At 61.5% G+C, this 13,444-nt stretch overlaps 1 protein-coding gene across 1 annotated transcript in view; it reads left to right on the top strand.

Annotated features, from left to right (window-relative positions):
- KDM4B (lysine demethylase 4B) overlaps positions 1–13,444 on the top strand; it is a 137,816-nt gene that overhangs the window by 103,245 nt on the left and 21,127 nt on the right. Inside the window, 3 exon segments of the mRNA XM_038567694.1 lie at positions 2,453–2,649; positions 9,900–10,001; positions 11,013–11,212. Coding sequence (XP_038423622.1) covers positions 2,453–2,649; positions 9,900–10,001; positions 11,013–11,212 — 499 coding nt within the window.

Genomic DNA, 13,444 nt, shown 5'->3' with positions numbered 1-13,444 from the left:
GGGCCGACAGGAGCCCGTGGGTCTGTGGCTTGGGCTCCCCAAGCTCAGCTGCTCTGTGCCGTGTCCTAAACCCCAGTGCTGTTGCTCCCCTCTCCGGGACCCACTGCTCGCTCCGGTCATTGTCCCCACCGGTGACAAGCCCCACCACAGCCAGAACCCGTGGAGAGGGAGCGAGGCTCTTCCCAGCAGCACCGCCCCAGCCGGGCAGTGGGGCGTGGGCCAGGCTGCACAGCAGCAGGCAGTGCTCCTCGGAGCACATCCACGTGTCCCACTCCACGGTACACACAGGTGCTTTTTTTAATTACTTAAGGAAAAGCAATTGCCAAGCCACTCCATACAAATCCCTTAAGCTGCTGTTGATGGTGACTCTGGGGAGGCCACGGCCGGGCCAGGAATCTGAAACACGGGCACCATCTGTGCTCCCGCCGCTCCGAAGCCAGATTGCACCACCAGCCTTTCTCTCCTGCACAATTTTTCATTAAATGAATTGCGTTTGCTGGGAATCGCTTGTCCATAAATATTCCCTCCCACTTGGCGTGGTCAGGGTATTGCAGTCCTCAAGTCCGGGTTCCCGGACCCAGCCCCTGGGGGAGCGGGGGTGGGGAGGTGGGGGGGGTGGGAGCTGGGCTGCGGAAAAGCCCTGAGGACACTTCCCGAAGCTCCTCCTGCAGCCCTACCACGCCCACCTCAGAAGGGGGTCCTCAGTGTTCATTGTTTCCAGAGCAGATGGGAGAAGCTTCAAGGGGCTTGTCAGGGCCGGGTGCACAGTTGCTGGATCCAGTTACATCTTTTCCTTTTTGCCGTTTCCATTGAGAAAGTGACAGTGACAGCGACACGGTTGTAAAGGATGGTGAGACGTGTGTTTGAAATGGAAACAGGTTTTAAGCCGCAGTTTTGGAAATGGGCTTCTCCTAAACCTGTTTATTTGACGGGGGGGGGCAGAAAGAGGGGACGAGAACATTCTGAGCAGGCAGGTGTTCAGAGTCGGAGCTGCGGGGGCTGCAGGGCAGGTGTCCCTGGGCGTGTCCTGAGGCCTCTGGTCAGGGCTCTCAGGACAGGCCTGTCTTGGATACATGTGTCCCCATAAGGAGGCAAGGACTGTGTGCTCTAGACAAAGGCAGGAGCCCCAGCCCGGGGTCAGGACCACCTCCTGGGGTCCCCTGGGCCACCTGCTTCCAGGACCTGTAACCGGGGCCTGTGCCTAATCCGGCCCTTTGCCTGTTTTTGTAAATAAAGTTTTATTGGTGCACCTCTTCACTTACCTCTTCTCTCTGATGTTTCTGAGCTACAGCAGCAGAGGTGGGAGGTTGTGACGGAGACCTTTTGGCCCACAAAGCTGAAAATAGTCACTGCCTGGCCCTTTACGGACAGTTTGCCAGCCCTGCCCTAGACCAGTGTCCCCTCCATTTCTCTCCCTTTCGCAGTAGGATGGTTGTCCAGTCCCACAGATGAGTAGGAGAGCAGGGCTTCCTGAGTTCTTCCTGCTGATGGAGGAAGGTCATTGGCTCACTGACCAGCTTCTGGAATCTCTAGCTGGCTTTTCTGACCCACGACTTCCCAAGGTGTTAAGTGTCCCTGGAACACCTGTGTGCCTCCTGCATGGTGCCCAGCACCAGGGGCCACCACGATGCTATGACATGGAGGAGACACTTACGGGAGTTGTTCAGGGGACAGGAGGGATGTGTCTAGACAGCAGAAGAGGGGGCAGGAGGGACCCCATTTCAACCTGTCCTCTGCACATGTGTTTGCCCTGTGCTTGGGGCTTCCAGACACAAAGGACCCTCCAGTCCAAGGCAGTGTTGGTCCAGGCCACCCCGGGACACTGTGCCTGACCCTTCCCCAGCGGGCCACTCTGTCTGAGTTCGGGTCGCCCTGGAGCCAGCCGCTGACCCTCGGGCTCCCGGCTTCCTCTCCCTAGACCAGAGGCGGAGACTGGGAGCAGGCGTGTATGCGTCCCTGGGCGCCCTGCACCTCCTCAAAATCACTTGTGTTTCCTTTTCTGCTCTCAGCCTTTTGGGCCTGACAGCTCTCCCCTCTTCCTAACCTTTGAAATTACTGCTATTAAGCAGCATTCCACATGCATTATTTCCTACTTGGGGATACGTGTGTCCGACAGATGGGAGATTTTGGTGAGAGCCAACATGGGGCAGCTGGAACTTGGACCCTCGTGACCTTGGGCTCCTGAGCTCTGTCTCTGCTGCTGACCCCTGAATCCCCCACAAAGGGTCTGCTCTCATCTCCCCAGACCACGTGCTGGGGGTGGGGCTGGGGCCCTACCGGGGTGGGCCAGACGCTCACACCCAAGGGCATGACTTCCACTTGGGAAAGAAAGGTGCCATTCCCCGCCTGGAGGTAGAGGCTCTAGAAAGGAGAGGGGCCCAGTTGGGGTCTACCCTGGCCCTGCTCAGCTCACCAGCCACAAGCTCAGCAGGTCTCCCCTGCCCTCCTGCAGTGCACGTGCCGGAAGGACATGGTCAAGATCTCCATGGACGTCTTCGTGCGCATCCTGCAGCCAGAGCGCTATGAGCTGTGGAAGCAAGGCAAGGACCTGACGGTGCTCGACCACACCCGGCCCACAGCCCTGAGCAGCCCAGAGCTGAGCACCTGGAGCGCCTCTCGGGCCTCGCTCAAGGCCAAGCTCCTGCGCAGGTGAGTCCCCCTGGAGCCTGAGCCTCCGCACCCTGCCTGGCTCTCCAGGTGACAGTAAGTGACTTCAGCCCTGGCCACACCCACTCTCCACCTGGCTGGTGGCTCTGCCCCTCCCCTTCCCCTGTCCCTCTCCCCTCCTTTTCCCTTTCCCCCTCCCCTCCTCCTCTCCCCCCTTTTTTCTTTCCTTCCTTTTTCTCTTCCCCTCCTCCTTCTCCTGTTTCTTTTGCAAGAGTGTCTCTGAGGCCTTGACTTCCCAGAATGAACGTTGTCAGTGGGCCTTGGGGCAGGTGGCATCTGTTGTCAGGGACTCAGGTTCCCCCCATCACCACCACACACTCATTCACCAGCTCCTGGGAGGCCAACCCTTTGGTGCTTGGGCCACACAGTTTCCTCACTGGGAGGACACAGACGCAGGCAGCCCCTGTCACTCCTCTGACAGTTGTGGGCATAAGAGCTGGGTTTCTGTGTGGCGGGGCTGCTCGGGCCTGTCCTTGGCTCTGAGCGCTGGCAGGTCTTGTGCTGGGGCCCGCAGAGCTGCAGGGCCCCTGCCCTTTTGCGCCTGTGGATGCTCATTTGGTACCTCCAAAATCACGCTGTTTGGATTCACGATTATGGCACTGAGTCCAGAGTCCTGTCCATACAGACATCCCCATTCTGGCTCGGAGGGCCCCTCTCTACAGCGTGGACCCCTCCCGGCCCCCACCTTCCAGGACAGTGTGGTCACTGCCTGCCTGGCATTGGGTGGGGAAGAACAGAGCAAAGCGACAGCGCCCTCTTGGTGTGTCATCGAGCCTGTGGGAATGTGGGCAGGGGGTGGGCTGAATGGGAAATCAGCTCTGTGCCAGGAACAAGAGAGCCCGCAGCGGTGCCCGGCTGCACCCTGGTACCCAAACATCGGTCCATTTGCTTCTTGTGGAAACGCCCAGGCTCTCCGCGTCTGAGTGCTCACGGGCAGTGTTCCGCCGGATTCCTTCCTGGTGCTCAGAGAACATTCAGCAAGTCCTTGCCGGTCCCCAGCTGCGAGCTGGAACCTGGCGGTGAGGGGCCGGAGGTCTCACAGCTGCTCGACTCCCAAGAAAGCCGCCGCTATAGACAAAAGTAGACGTTCTCTAAACAAACGAGCGTGGTGCGTCCCCGTGGAAGTTTACTTAGGGACACTGAGATCGCCATGTCACATCATGTTCACCTGCCACAGAGTAGGATTAGTCTTGTGACTCTGAACCATTCAGAAACGTAGTCACCGTCCGTAGCTGGTGGGCTGTGCCAAAACAGGCGGTGGGCGGGTCTGTGCCTCGCGCAGGGCTTTTCCATCTGCGGCCTCTTGGTCACTTCTGGCTTCATTTTGTCCCCGCTGGCCATGGGCGACACGTCCCCAGGGCCTGGCCACCGAGGGCTCAGGCGGCTGGGCCAGAGCCTTCTCGGGGAGCTCCGGGGGTGGCACCCCCACGCCCTACGGGACAGACACCCGCCTGCCATCCTGGCCGAGGAGCCACGGGGTGCAGAGCCCCCGACCGGTCTGTCCTTGTTACCACGGGTCTGTCTGTGAACGTGCGAGGCTGGGCCGTCTCGGCCTCGCTGCGTGGTTCCCCCACCGTGGGGCCCCTCCCTCTGAGAAGCTTCTGGCAGCTCCGGCATTCACATCTGTTCCTAACAGGCCTTGTGGAGGTGAGTCTGGTTTTTCCGAGTTCTTTTGTTGTCTGTCCGTTTGATTTCCGCTCTCCCTGTGCTCCTTGCCGGAGCACCTCCTTGGCCGAGGCCAGCCTGCAACACAGCGAAGAGTGAGCTCCCCGTGGAAGGCCAGCTCCCGGGCCAGACGCGCATTTGCATAATGGCTAATTGATTGTGGCTCGGCCTAATTGGTCAACAGAGCAGATTGCCAATAAACAGGCAGCACGTCCCTGAAATGGAGTGGATTAGAGGCTGTCTGTAGAGCCTACCCAGAGGACAAGGGACCCCAGCCTGCGGGTCCAGAACCTTCTGTGCCAGAGGAAGCGCCTTCCCCTCACTGTCCCAGCCCCCTTGCCGTACACTCTTAGTTCCTGGAATATTCTTATCGGCACCTCTTCCCTTCCTTGCTGTCCGCCAGGGAGCTGTGGTACTCCAGCCAGGGGGACTGGACCACAAATCAGTCTTGTTCCCAAGGATATCATTTCCTTTAAAACCATTAATATGTAAAATAGGACTAATTTTCTTCTTTTTCTTTAAAGTCAGGGTTTGGGGGCCTTTCTCAGAAAAAGGAGGCCAGGGGCTCAAGGCCAAGCTCAAGGACTTTCAGGAGTCCCGTGTGACTCTCTCCTGGCCACGTGGCGCCCTGCCCTGCCCAGCTGGGCCAGCTCCCCTGAGCCTCGGAGGGTTTGTTTTAGGGGATGTCTCGTCTCCCCCTGAGCATCCTTGGCCTGGGCCAGAGGGTGAAGAGCGATGCTGGCTCTGTCCCCAGACAAGGTCTCTCCCCTTAGCATCAGGGACTCTGGGGCCGGATCACTCTCTGGAAGGTCAAGGAGCACCCAACCCCTACCCACTCAATGCCAGGAGCACCCCCAGTTGTGACGACCACAGATGTCCCTAGACACCATCTGGATTTCCTGCCCAAGGGTATGGCATTGGGGTGGGTTCCTCCCCTGCCCACTCTTCCCCTCCATCCCTCGAGTCTCCCTGCAGCCTCTCCTGCTTCTCTGGGACCTGCAGCTTCTCCTAGGTTCTTGCTCAGTCAGGCCCCCTGTCCCCTAAAGGTTCAGCCTTCCTGATAGTGCGCCCCCGCATCGCCTCGGAGCTGGAGCCAGGTGTTGGCCTCTCCAGGGTAAATGATCTGCCACCATCTTGTTGCCCTCCTGTGGCGTAATCTTCCACCCCGAAATCTGATCGTGTGAATTGACCCTGCTCTGCGACAAACCCCACAAAGCTGTGACCATCCCGCTCCTTGCTGTGCAGCCCCTTGGGCCCCAAGCACCGGGCAGACCTGTGCCTGGCCAGCTCAGGTGTCCGTGGGGCGTGGTGCCCAGCCCAGCCCAGCGTCTCCATGCCCTTCCTGTTCCTGTTCTGCAAAGCAGCCCTTCTCTGCATGCACAGTCTTCCTCTCGGCTCCTTGTCACCCCCGACGAGGGCTTTGAGAAACGCCTGCATCGACCACACATTCCAGCGGGTGTGGGATCCGATGGCTGCACGCCAGCCTCGCGCAGCATCTACGCTGCCCCACGCCGGTTGTGCTCAGCCGTCTGCCATCAGGAAGATGGACAGGGACGCGCTTCCCCAGGGGGACCCCACGGGTCTCCATCCCCTCATGGCCTCCGCCACTCCTGCTGACCTGGACCACTCTCCACTCACCACCCTTGGGTCACAAGGGAAACAGGGAGCCAAGGTCCAGCCTCCCACCCCTCCGACACCTGCTGACTGGGCGGTGGCCTGTCTCCCATCTCCTCCCTGATCCAGGCTGGACGTTAGCACATCTCTGAGCCCGCTCCCCCCAGGGCTTCTGGCTCCATGCTGCTCCTGAGCCCTTCCCCACAGACACACCTTCTGGCCTCTCAGGCCCAAGCCCTGTGACCCTGGGGTCTCCTGGCCCCATGGCCCCAAGGAGCTTGTTGCTCTGGTGGCTCCCTGAACACTTCCTAGATTGTTCTTCCCCAGAGCGCACACAACAGCTGAAATCCTTTCCTCGCCGCTCGCCTGCTTGTCTCTGAGGGGGAAGGGGAGTGTGTGTCTTGGGGCCGAAAGGGCAGAGTGGGGGTGCAGGGGGTGAGGAGGGCCTGAGGTACAGGGCTTGCGGCCCCCTGCGCCTGGATGCAGTGGCTGTGCTGGCCCCGGGGGCCTCAGCAGCCCCTCTGCTCCGTGTGGAAGCAGGGACCCGGGGCAGCGGCTGTCCTGTGAGACCTGGGACCTTGGGTGCTCCGGGCCCCTCTTGCCTGGGCCAGGAGCCCCTCGGGACCAGCCGCATGGGCGGGGATCCAAGAGGAGCCCCCACCCTGCCTCTCCTGCCACCTGAGGTCCAAGGACACCTGCTTCCATATTGAAAATATTTAGTGTAGGTACTGAGACTCCCCGTGTTTGGTTCACGTGAACTGACAGCAGTGACACGCAGTCAGGTCTGGAGGGTAAAGTGCATGTTTCTCTCCATCCTTTCCTGAAATGCCACCGTGACGGCCATAGGAGAGTGGCTGGGGATGGCAGAGGGAGGGAGTGGCTGGTCCACAGACTTTGACAGGAGCAGCAGGGTGGGCAGCGCCACGGGCAGCGCAGAGGGAACTCGGATCCAAGGGTGCAGACAGGCAGCAGGTGGCTCATGCCCAGAGCTCCAGGAAGGCCTGGGATTCAGAGACACTGGAGCCTCCTGGGCCAGGGACCTCAATGGACTGGAGGCCGAGTGTGAGGCGCCGTGGGGCTCAGGGCCCCCCCACCCCCCACCCCCACACGTCTCCAGCAGAAGATGATGTGAGACACCGCCTCCAACCAGAGAGAGTGGGACCCACGAAGGAGACGGTGCGGTTTGCCTCCAGGCACCTGGCCATTCGGGGTCCCTTGGGGCAGGTGTCTGCAGGTAAGGAGGAGCCCACACAGCTCCAGGAGAGCTGGCTCCAGGCGAACAGACCGATGGGCTGGGAGCCGGCTTGAGGAGTCCCCCCGAGCCGAGAGTCAGCAGAGGACGGGGAGATCCACACACACAGGCTCCCTGAGCAGCTCTGGCCTCTGCAAGGAGTTTCAGGAAGAGAAGAAAGAAGGTTGCCTGGGACCGAAACGCTGTTTCCAGATTCAAAGAAGCCTGGTGCGGAGGATGACAATGACCCACACGGTGTACACATCACTATACGGTTTCACAGCTCTTGGGTTGAACAGAAGATCCCAAAAACATCTGGAAGGAACAGCTAGGAACGTCTAGGTCCACATAAAGAACAAGAGATCCTAAGGCATCGGACTTCCACTACGAGCTAACACGCAAAGGAACAGGCCTTCAAAAAGCAGAAGGGGAATAGTTTTTGACCCAAAAGCATGTACCTAGCCAAATTCCAGACTAAACGTGCAAGAGGATAAAGATCTTTATAGACACGGAAAGCCTCAGATTTCTTGTTCTTTCTGAAGAACCTACTGGAGGATGTGCTCCAGCCAGACAAGGGCATCAACCAAAAAAGACGTCAGATTGAGGGACCTGGATCCCGTGCTGGAGAGTCCGAGGCAGTCTCAAGGGGGCAGGTCCCCGGGGGTCATCAAGGAGTGTGGGACGCCCTGTGTAAGAGGCCTCACACAAGCTTGGAGATCACCACGAGAGCTAACCCTCTAAGACAGGGGCCAGTTGCCGACTCCAGGAGGAGCGAGCGAGCAGCTGTCACTCACGGATGGATGATACCTACAGAGTCAGGGACACGGTAATATGAATTTCACCGCATTGATCATGGTGGCAGTTGCAGGGAGAGAAGCGGGGGGGCCTGAGGGTGGCAGGGTGGCCCCACCCCGTGTGTCGTGCTGGGAGCGTGGCGGAAGAAGCAGCAGAGGGGGAGACGAGCAGACAGACACAGCTAAAAGCGGGGGAGGCAGCTCATCGGGAGCTAGCCGGGGGGCGCCTCTTCCTGCAGCTCCCACAAACTGGCTACACCGTCTTCCAGCTTATGTTTTCACAAGACATATCTCTCTGTCTGCTGACGTTCGGCTTGCTTTTCCCCCCTGCAGTAGGGGTGGCCTTCCACCTGCGTCTTTCAGTCTGGTTCCACCCCGTGCTGGGGTCTCCACATTAGCAAGGCCTGGTGGCGCTTGGGGTTTGACGCCCGGAGCTTGGAGCCCAGGGGTGCCAGGGGGCCGAGGAAGGTCCTGGCTGTCTGGGGCGGTCAGCCCAGGAGTGGCTGGCAGCACCACGAGTGGCCTCCAGTTCCAGGGTCGGGGGAGAGGAGGGGAAGAGAGGGGCTGCGGGGAACTGGGGCCAAGTGAGTTGATGGTAGGAGGACCCCCTCGTACTGGCTGCTGCCTGGGGCCAGCATGGGGGTTTGCTCATGGTTACCCTGCCCTGCGGCATTCCTGGACCTGGAGAGAAGCCCCTCCTGGGGGGACAGCTGATGACAAAAGCCAACTGCACTCTGCTGCTGTCCTGGGGCTTGTTTCCAAGCGGGGCTCGCCTTTCCCAAAGTCGCTCCGCATGGAGTCCTGAGGGGCTCCGTGGTGCCAGCGTTCTCCCCCCCCCCGACCCCCTGGTCTCCTGGCTCCCGTGCCCCCTCCCGCCTGGCTCTCTTGTCCCCCCTGCCCCCCTGCACCCCGTCCCCCGCAGTGACCCGTGCACGCCATGATGTGTGTGACGCCATGCTTCTGCCATGACACTCCCTCCCCCGGAATGTCCCCTGCTTTCCGCCTTTGGTCATCGGAGTGGTTCATGCGTGAACATCACCCGGGCTTGTCAGCCTGGCCTCGCCTGGGCTGGGGGCAGATGAGCAGCGACAAGCCAGGGGCCCTTGAGTGAGGCAGCTGAACAGTGAGAGGGACCAGCCACAGTGAGCGTTAGGGGACAGTCAGGAGAGGCCCCCAGCAGCCGGCAGGGGCAGGCACGGGGAAGGTGGTGAGGCAGCCGTCAGGCCCCTGTGTCCTGGGCCAGCAGTGCCATTGTGGGCGCCCCTGGGTGGGAGACGGGGGTCCTGGCATCGGGAGCCCTCAGGGCCTCCCCAGGCCCCCAGCTGGCCCCAGTCACTTGGCCCTGCTCTGCTTGGTGACCTCTTGGTCCTTGGAGGTGCGGCAGCCACAGGGAGACCCTCTGTGGGGAGGGACGCCGTGGCCAGTGCCTCTCCTGGCGTGGCTGACACTCTGGCAGAAGAAAGGCTAGCGGATTATGGGGCTTGAGTCTGAGGCCCCGCAGGAGTCACCCCAACCCCTGGAGGGTGCCACTCACTGGCCCAAGGCAGGCTTGTGCACACGCAGCCTGTGCCCCAGCTCTGGGCCAGTCACATACCCTGGTGTCAGCCTAGAAGCCGTTTCTGTCCCCTCCTTGGAAAGTTCCGGAGCCCGACGGGCAGCCCCATCCAGCCCGGTTATAGTCCTTTCTTCCTTTGACCCAATTCTCTTTGGTTTGTGCTGAGAAGCCGTAGCTGAGTCTCGGGTGACTTCCACTTGGGGCTGAAGGCCAAGGGTGGCAACCCGAGCGAGGCCGGGCCCCCTGCCCCGGCAGCCAGCGAGTGAGGGACGCAGAGCTCGGGGATGGGCAGGTGCCCGAAGCCAGGCCCTTAGATGAGGCGTCCGGGGAGTCAGAGGTGCTAGACAAAAACTCCCTGACGTTTACATTCTAGACAAATTAGTCTGAAAGAAAACAGACACTGGAGAAAGACTGAGGAGGACAGGAAGGCCAGTCTAGAAAGGAAGAGGGAGCAGCCCAGGAGGCCGGGGCCGCCGTAAGTGCACCTTGTCCTCGTGCGCAGCCATCTCCATCTCCACCCGCCTCCGCCCCACCGCACAGCGGCTCCGCGCCGGCGCCCACCCTCCCTCTGCACCCCTCTGTCTCCCCTGCCCCTCACCCCCAGAGCCGGCTCCCCACCCTCCTACTGCCCCCCCACCGTCTCCCCTGCCCCCCCAGCTGGCGCCCCACCCTCCTACTGCCCCCCCACCGCCTCCCCTGCCCCCCCAGCTGCGCCCCACCCTCCTACTGCCCCCCCCACCGCCTCCCCTGCCCCCCCAGCTGGCGCCCCACCCTCCTGCTCCCCCACCGCCTCCCCTGCCCCCCCAGCTGGTGCCCCACCCTCCTACTGCCCCCCCACCGCCTCCCCTGCCCCCCCAGCTGGCGCCCCACCATCCTACTGCCCCCCCACCACCTCCCCTGCCCCCCAGCTGGCGCCCCACCCTCCCACTGCCCCCCAACTGCCTCCCCTGCCCCTGAGCCAGTACCGCCACCATTCCAGCTCCCGGTCATCAGCATCCGGTCCACCCCATGCACCCCTGGGCCTGTCCCCCACCTCCACCTCTTCTGCCCCCAAGCCAGTGCCCCCACCATCCTACCTCCTGGCTATCAGTACCTGCTCAGCCCTACACAGCCCCTGGGCCTGTCCAGCCTTCACCTCCCGTGCTCCCAAGCAAGCGCCCCCACCATCCCACCTCCTGGTCATTGGCACTGCTCTGCCCCACATAGCCCATGGACCTGTAACCCTGCCCCCCTCCACCTCCCCTGCCCCTGAGCCAGCACCCCCACCATCCCACCTCCTGGTCATCAGCACCTGCTCTGTCCTATGTGGCCCCTGGGGCCTGTCTCCCCTTCCACTTCCCCTGCCCCCGAGCCAGCCCTGCTGGCCCTGGGCCCTGTGACTTTGGGGCACCATCTGGGGCTCTGTTCTGCTGGCTGGGTTGTGGGGCACACAGATGGGGCTAATCCCAGTCATTTGACTTCCTGTCCGATGACCATCCCTCTCCAGGTCCCACCGGAAAAGGAGCCAGCCCAAGAAGCCCAAGGCAGAAGACCCCAAGTCGCCAGGGGAGGGGGCCGCCGGGGCCGGTCTCCTTGAGGAGCCTGGCGGCTTGAAGGAGGAGGCCTCACAGGAGGCTGACGCCGAGGAGGAGGAGGAAGAGCCCCAGCCGCCGCCGCCGCAGGGCCGGGAGGCTGAGGCCACAGAAGGTCAGTCTTGGCCGGGGACCTCCTCCCTGACCCCCAGCTGCTGGGGAGAGTCCCCGCTCCTAAGAGTCCAGCTCAGCTGTTTCCTTGACAGGGTGGGGCTTCTACAAACGTGCACTCGGTGGGGAGGTGCCGTGAAAAGACTCTTTTCTCCCAGAAACTGAAGACTCCCTGTCTCTGCCCCAGCTGCTAAGGCACAAGACCGCAGGCGGGGGGAGGGGGCTTCCAAGCAGCGTTTATCCTGGAGGCTGGGAGTCAGCCTGGCAGGTGCGGTGCGGGCCTGGCAGGGTCTGGTGCGAGACGCCTGCGCTGTGTCCTCGCCTGAGGAGAGAGCCGGCCGCCTCTCCACCCTCCGTTAGAACGGCGCTGATCCCATTCACCAGGGCCCCGCCTGCATCCCCCTGTCACCTCCTGACACCGCCGTCCCTTTGGGCTTCAGCTTGCAGCACCCAAATCTGGGGGCCACCGGTCCTCAACCCCTGAGAGGTGTCATCTGACCCTCGAGAGACTGCAGCCTGCTGTTGGCGGCCGGACCAGCAGGTGGATGTTTGCACTCGAGGACGGACCCTCACCTGGCTGGTGGCATTGTGGGACTGTCGGTGGGGGGCGGGTGGCAGAAACGTGCCCTTACACTGCACGGGGGCTTCAAGGGGTGGGGTAGCGACCTGTGAGAGCTGGAAGGGGCCCCCACTCCGACGGTTTATGGCGCTGCTGCTTTTTTATGGCTGTTTTCATTTCCTAACTGAAGCATCACCTGCTCACCTGTGTGCACACAGCAGGAGCCCCCCAAATACGAAGGAGGGGCCGGGCTGGGCTGGAGGGCGGGTCACCCTGGCAACAGCATCTCGGGCAGAGGTCACCAGAGAGTCCCGCTCGGGTCCTCAGTCTCCCTCTAGGTGGCCGTCTTGGGACCAGTGAGCCCAGCACAGCTCTGCCTGTCTTGTGCTTGTATACTCGCTGGGATGCCCCATGGCTGGTGGCAGAGATGATGTGACTCTGGGGGTGCAATCTGAGGCCTGGGAGAGGGTCTGCTCAGCAGACAGGCCATGGCACCCCCAGTGTGCCCACAGGCTGGTGGTTAGGGAGCAACTGTGTGTCTGCCCCTACCCGCTGTAGGGCGAGGGAGTGTCCGGCTTGGAGGGGCCCCCAGGAGCTCACGGCAGGGGGCGGTGAGATCGACACTCGGGAGGTCCTGTCTGCCCGGTGGACGGGGGGGTCTAGACAGCCCAGAAGGGCAGAGCAGGGAGAGGAAGAATGCGTCACCACTGTCAGCATGGGCAGTCACCTGCCCAGAGGTGGGTCAGTGGCCAAGCTGCAGGGTGGCCCGGGCATTGGGCACACCTTCCTCCTCGGGGTCAGCCTCCCGCGAGGCGTCCTCCTTCAAGCCACTGGGCTCCTCTAGGAGAGTGGCCCTGGCGACATGGAGGCTTCTGCCTTGGGCTTCTTGGGCTGGCTCCTTTTCCAGTGGGACCTGGAGAGGGCTGGTCATCAGACGGGAGGCCGTGCTGAGCAGTGTTTTCAAGAAGGTGCTGCTCATAATAAAGGTCACCGAAAAGTAAAGCACCTTGAGATAAACCCAACAGAAAGTAAAAAAAAGGGGGTTTTACTGAAAAAATTAGATTTTTTAAAAAACAAGGATCACCATCTAAAGGGTGTGTGTCCCGTGAGCTCCCTGATAGGAGGACGCAGTTTCCTCTAAATGGGTGTGGGTTTGTGCAGCCCCTTCAGAGCCCCAGCCGGGTTCCGGGGTGCTGACCTAGGTGCAGACGGAGGGCGAGAGGTCCGAGGACAGGGGTCAGCAGAGGTCAGGCTGCCCGACCTGACGTCAGACTCTGGTGGTCTGTGCAGGACGGGAATGGGAGCTCACCCTGGCCATGCGGGTGGCGGAAATGAAGGCCACCACTCTTTGCCTGGGAGAGAGACTCTCAGACGTAGCCTCAATGTCACGGGGCACACATGCGCTCCATCCCGTGTCTTTCAGGTTCAGAGAACACCCCCCCAGACACTGCATTGTTCAGGGGGTGCTAGGGTCCGCTGAGGCAGCCGTAACAAAGTCCCCCGGGCTGCAGGCTTCAGCAGCAGATGTTTGTGGCCTCACAACTTTGGTGTTCCAGGGTTAGGACCTCACAACGGGAATTTGGGGAGCACAGTTTGGCCCCTAACAGGGAGAAAGCCCGGCTGAAATCAGTGGAGGAACCATAGTGCACCTGGCTGGTTTTAGCCTTAGGTGGCTTT

This window comes from Canis lupus, chromosome 20, assembly GCF_011100685.1.
Source record: "Canis lupus familiaris isolate Mischka breed German Shepherd chromosome 20, alternate assembly UU_Cfam_GSD_1.0, whole genome shotgun sequence".
Lineage (NCBI taxonomy): Eukaryota > Metazoa > Chordata > Mammalia > Carnivora > Canidae > Canis > Canis lupus.
This window is presented reverse-complemented; position numbering and strand designations above follow the sequence as displayed.